At 46.6% G+C, this 6,166-nt stretch overlaps 1 protein-coding gene across 1 annotated transcript; it reads right to left on the bottom strand.

The window, feature by feature from the left end:
• Positions 1–474: 474 nt before the first annotated feature.
• LOC116673250 (arg8-vasotocin receptor) lies at positions 475–4,661 on the bottom strand. Its single transcript, XM_032505433.1, has 2 exons — positions 3,484–4,661; positions 475–1,115 (listed from the first exon to the last, which is right to left on the bottom strand). Exons 1-2 carry the CDS (start codon positions 4,445–4,447, stop codon positions 832–834), a joined length of 1,248 nt encoding a protein of 415 aa, XP_032361324.1. The 5' UTR covers positions 4,448–4,661; the 3' UTR covers positions 475–831.
• Between the last annotated feature and the right edge of the window lie 1,505 nt (positions 4,662–6,166).

A 6,166-nucleotide genomic window follows, 5' to 3' on the forward strand; every position in this document is an offset into this window, starting at 1 on the left:
TCTAATCATCAATTAGCCTTCTGATCCAATGAGCAAACACATTGTACCATTAGAACACAGGAGTGATAGTTGCTGGAAATGGGCCTCTATACACCTATGTAGATATTGCACCAAAAACCAGACATTTGCAGCTAGAATAGTCATTTACCACATTAGCAATGTATAGAGTGTATTTCTTCAAAGTTAAGACTAGTTTAAAGTTATCTTCATTGAAAAGTACAGTGCTTTTCCTTCAAAAATAAGGACATTTCAATGTGACCCCAAACTTTTGAACAGTAGTGTACATGTGGCACAGTGAATCCTTAGGATGAACTGTATCTGGGGAGGGATATCTAAGTGACTACCTATAGGCCAGGAAGCCTTTCACCAGTGGGGATTTACATTTGCTAAGAAATTGTTGGATTCATGTTAAGACTTGTCAATTTTTGGAAAGAAAACATTGCACTAATTTGAACTTTGAAGATCCCTGGTACAGAGACATGCATGTAGACTCATGAAAGCTATAGTTTACTCATGCACCACAAAATGAATCTCAGTGTGAACAGATGATTCTAAAGAAGTTACATTACAGCAGAGAACACAGACATCATCCATCATGCTAATGGCTGATGTGGATTTGTTTTGGCTCCGTTTATCGCCAAAAAAACTCCAAGCTGGCAGACTGAGGAGCGTTATTAAAACTCGTTTTCTAGCAGCCGTGTGAAGCTAAAAGCAACAAGCGAGCTGTGGATTTGACCGCGCCCTCGGATGAGATCATACCTTCCCTCGCCACGAGCCAGCAAACTGAGACCACTTCATGTATTACAGACACAAGGGTCGCGTTTCCAGTGTTCAGGATGCAGACGGGAGCTGCGGAGAGGGTCCAGGGGGTGGGTTGAGGTCTCTGAACGGCTCGGAGAGGCGCGGACCCTGCAGGCGGGACAGCAGCGTGGTCCGGCGGCTGCTGCTGACCGAATCCTGTTGGCTCAACTTGGCCTTCAGCGGGCGGCAGCAAGGCATGCTGCTCGCAAAGTCCGAGAGGAGGTGGCCGCTGAAGATCATGTAGATCCAGGGGTTGCAGCAGCTGTTGAGGCTGGCCAGCAGGGCGGTCAGCGTCACCGTGGTGTTCTCGGAGTCTGCAGGGAAACAAAAGATTTATGAGGCACCCACTGAAATGTTAACAACTAATCAGAGGTGTTTACTCTCACTAACATGCCTGCCAAATGTTTATTCTCCCCTCCAGACCCAGCGTGAGCCTGTAATTACTGGATTTACAGTTTAGGACTTTTGTATTTAGGAGTTTTTTCCAGTACACCGGAACTGTGTTCTTGCTCCGACATATATTGGCGTTCTATCAGAATATCTGTTTGTATACAACTATAAGATCTTGTAATGTTTTCAGTTAGTTTAATGGTGTAACACTAAAATGTAACTTCTTTCCTTTCTAACAGAAGATCATTTTAAGCATTTACACTAGCTTTGTCTTTACAAGAGTCTACCTTGGCTATGTTGAGACAGTCTTATTTCTCCATTGTAAAAACTCACTGGGCACTGGTTGGTTTTCGGGGGGGGGGGGGGGGGGGTGTTGTGCGTACTTGTTCTTCACAATAACATGGCATGCATCAACAACTCCAACTAAAGTTACACCAACCACCTGAGCATTGCTCAAGTGTTCTTACTGCTTTCGCTTTTAAAAGTCACTTTCCTTCACTGATTAAACATGTAAATGTCCATGTAAGTACAGGAAAATTCACGCTTAGATTCTTAGATGTGTATAAATTACTTCTATATGCACTACGGGGACGATTGCCCAGGGAAGGCACGTGTCTGGACATGACCAATGACAGTGAACACACCAAACCTGGACACAGTTGCATTACCTTCTTATACACTGTGTGTGTCTGCAAGTGCCAGTTATTTCCATTACAGAATCATTGTACAATTCTTTTCTCAATGACTTTGTAGTATTTCTCCACTTTGTGGAAGCAGGTATAGCGGATCAAAGGCAACTTTATATTTACCAAACACATCAGTTAGTCCTCATCTCAAAAACCTTCTCTGTTGTAATGATTCAATTAAAAACATACTGTTTATAGATACCAACAAGTATGTAAGCTGAGGAGCATTTTTTTCTTATGCTTATTATTTGCTGGCACTGCAATACAAGCACAAGCATGTCTTTTACATGGATCGTATGGTGAGGATCCTGACTTTTTGCCTCAATCAACATCGTGTATGTGGACAAGAAAGGTCTCCTTTTACAAGGTTCTCGTTTTAAAACAAGGCAGCTGGAAGCATTAAAAGTTAGCCTGAAACTGTTTTTTCAACCAACTTATGGAGATAATTTTCTAATGTGAAAAAACAGCTGATGAAATCTGCTCGTGCCACTTATGATTTCAGGTTGGAAAAGAGAAGCTGCTTTTGTCTATAGTCTGAAATTGTTACAAAAACATTCAAAAATGATCTAAATCTTAATTTTAAAAACCTTTTTATGAACGCCGTCGTATCGATTGTTGTGGAACTGAAGGGAGGATCTTTTGTGCATTTAGAGAGAAAATAAAACATGCTGTATATGGTTGATTTAAATGAATGTGGACTAACAGTGGGGATCAGTGATTGGTCGTTAGGTATGCACGTACACAGCTTATTCATGTTTCTGTCTGGCTGCTGATTGGTCGACTCCCCCTCTCACTGAACCAGAGCCAGAGCATGTTGTGGTTGTGGCTTGATTACATTTTGATCAGTACATTTTTGGATTTAAGTGGCTTTTCAACATGTTCGGTTTCAACTGTTCCTCTGAAAATGAATTCCTTTCAGAGTCAGAAAGCCTCTGAAAGCAGCACCTGTGAACTCTCATGAGTCAGTAAAACTCTCTTTGGAAGCCATAATGAAATTCTGTAGCTCTTTGAGCAGCAGCTCCTGCAGACAGGTTTTTACAGGCTTTGAGGCGGCAAAGTAAAATTCTTATCCTTAGCTCCATCGTATGAAGATCACACCAGGCTGACTGCACAACTATTTTATTATTCTTTGGAACAGTTTGGCCTCATGCAAAGTTTACAGTTGAGAGTTCCACTTTTTCAGTGTGACATACTACACTTGTATAATTTTTATACACTTTAACTGATGTGAAGAGAACATTTTACACGTTATGAAACTGTTTCAAAGGTAGGCTCAAATAAGAATGCAGATATTTGACCTATAATTAAAACTAAAACATGATCAGTCAGTGTGGTGACAGGTTATACATTTAAATATATTCCACTTTTGCTTCGTGATCTTTCACACCTGCTTATTGTTTGAGAAAGTGGAAATACATCAGTAATTGGTCGACATTTTAGGGAAATATCGCAATTTTTCCAGCCTTTTAAGGTACAATAAAGTGCTGCATTTTAGGAGGAATTATGTGTTAATAAGAGGTGTATATCCACACAGGTTGTTTCTTTTTAGCATATCGCTTCGTCTAACGTTAGTGGCGAGATGGCGTCCTCACAGCAGGACACTCACCGTCCCAGGAGAAGGTCTTGTCCCACACGGACCACATCTGCACGGTGAAGAAAGGCGTCCAGCACACCACGTACGCCAGCACGATCACGAAAGTCATCTTCACCGTGCGTAATTTGGCGCGGGAGATGGTGCTGACGCTGCTGACCGAGCCGCGGTTCAGAGCCCCGTTTTTGGACTCCGCCGCCGAGCCCGCGGTCTTATTCCTCCGGGTCTTATACTTGAGGTTCATCCAGATGGTGCGGCAGATGAGTCCGTAGCAGAACACGAGCACGACCACCGGCACCAGAAAGATCCCGGCCGTCATCCAGGTGATGTACGCGCGAAGCCCCCACGGCTCCACGAAGTGTCCCCAGCAGTCGTAGACGGCCGAGCCGGGGTGCACCTCGCTCAGGGAGAAGATGAAGTACTGCGGGATGCTGAGCACCAGGCTGCACGCCCACGTCGAGCCGATCATGATGTGCGCGCGCTGCGTCGGCTGCTGGAGCGTCTGCAGCGGGTGGCAGATGGCGATGTAGCGGTCCAGGGTCATCATCACCATCATGTAGGTGGAGGCGAACATGCCCAGCACCTGCAGGTGCTTGACGATGCGGCACAGGAAGTCCGGGCCGTGGAAGCGGTAGGTGATCTCCCAGCAGAGCTGCGGCAGCACCTGGAAGAAGGCCACCACCAGGTCCGCGAGGCTCAGGTGCTTCATGAACAGGTGCATGCGCGACGGTTTCCGCCGCGTTTTGTACATGGCCAGCAGCACGCTCACGTTCCCCACCACTGCCGCGAGGAACGCCAGGCTCAGGACGGTGATCTCGAGCTTGGCCACGTCCTCGTTCCGTCCAAACGGGTCGGTGTCATTTCTCTTCGCGCCGATGTCTCCGGCGGCTGCACCGGACTCCAGCGCGTGCGTCGAGTTGAACCCTTCGGTGCAGTTTGTGCCCGTGGAGTTGCAGGAGCTCTCCCAGGGGAAGAGCATGGTGACCGCTTGTCCTCCGTGCGCGCGGAAGTGGCTGCCCGGCTGTGCGCTACCTTTACCCCCGGGCGACTGTGACTGAAACTCCACGGTTACTCCACCATGAACGGGACAGTCACCGGGTTGCGCGGAAAGGGAACCGCGCAAAAGTCATAAACAAAAATGCACAATTATGTTTCCACCCGTGGCGCACAGCAACAACAACACTGCTGCTGATCCAGCCTCTTTTAAAGACTCCGGCTCGGAGACTAGAGACCAGCCCCCTGTACCCACACACTCAAAACCCGTACCCACACACTCAAAGCACACAACCCGTAGACACACACCCTTCCTCTTCCCTTCCACTTAACAACACACAAGGTAAACTGGAGCCTGCAGGGAGCAATCTCTGATGTAACTCAAGAGTCTGTGTAATGAAAAAGCCTTTTTTGGGGGATAATTTTACCCAGAATTAAAAGTAAAAGGGAAAGACATTAAATAGCAATTGGAAAATAAAAATAAACGCACATTGGAGATAAGAAAATTAAAAAAAAAACCATAGGCAATGTTTTCATTTGAGAGCTTTGGCTTTTAAGGATTTTCAGGATTTTAAAGTTCACCTTTTTTGTTTCAGGTGAACAATAATAATTTATATAATAACTTTTAATTTGTGAGATTCCAGTTTGCCCATCTGTGCTACACTACAACAACCAGATCGTTTTCAATGCCAGAAAACCCTGAGGCGACTTAAAAAATGTCTAAGCAATTTATCATATTCCGCACAAGCTGTAACCACTCGGTAACAGATGAACATCCATGGAACAGATGTAATTAGCATATTAGTAACGCCGACTCCCCCACCCCCACCCAATTATCGATTTAACCTTTTCTTTATTCTGACCATGACCAGACCCATGGTGGGTCTGAGCGAGTCTGTGCCACACTGACGTGTTTTTGTGGCAATTATCTCAGACAGCGCTCATTTCCTCAGCACTGAGCGGGAAACCAAACAGAGAGAGAAGTAGAAAACTTCTGCAGTCAGTAACATAAATAACATTAAATATCACAGCTACAGCTTTCCTCCCAAAGTTTTTCTAGAGAGGCCTACACATGATGTTCCATTGTTTTCCTGTGGGGAGAGCCGGGAGAATGAGAGGGGGAAACACTAGAGCAGGGGGAATAAGAGGGAGAAATGCCGGAGCAGGGGAATGAGAGGGGGAAACACCAGAGCGGGGGGAATGAGAAGGAGAAACCCCAGAGCAGGGGGAATGAGAGGGGGAAACACCAGAGCAGGGGGAATGAGAAGGAGAAACCCCAGAGCAGGGGGAATGAGAGGGGGAACACCAGAGCAGGGGAATGAGAAGGAGAAACCCAGAGCAGGGGAATGAGAGGGGGATACACCAGAGCAGGGGGAATGAGAGGGGGAAACACTAGAGCAGGGGAATGAGAGGGGGGAATGCCAGAGCGGGGGGAATGAGAGGGGGAAACACTAGAGCAGGGGAATGAGAGGGGGAAACACCAGAGCAGGGGAATGAGAAGGAGAAACCCAGAGCATGGGGAATGAGAGGGGGAAACCCCAGAGCAGGGGGAATGAGAGGGGGAAACACCAGAGCAGGGGAATGAGAAGGAGAAACCCCAGAGCAGGGGGAATGAGAGGGGGATACACCAGAGCAGGGGGAATGAGAGGGGGAAACACTAGAGCAGGGGAATGAGAGGGGGAATGCCAGAGCGGGGGAATGAGAG

The sequence above is a fragment of the Etheostoma spectabile genome, chromosome 23 (genome assembly GCF_008692095.1).
Source record: "Etheostoma spectabile isolate EspeVRDwgs_2016 chromosome 23, UIUC_Espe_1.0, whole genome shotgun sequence".
NCBI lineage: Eukaryota > Metazoa > Chordata > Actinopteri > Perciformes > Percidae > Etheostoma > Etheostoma spectabile.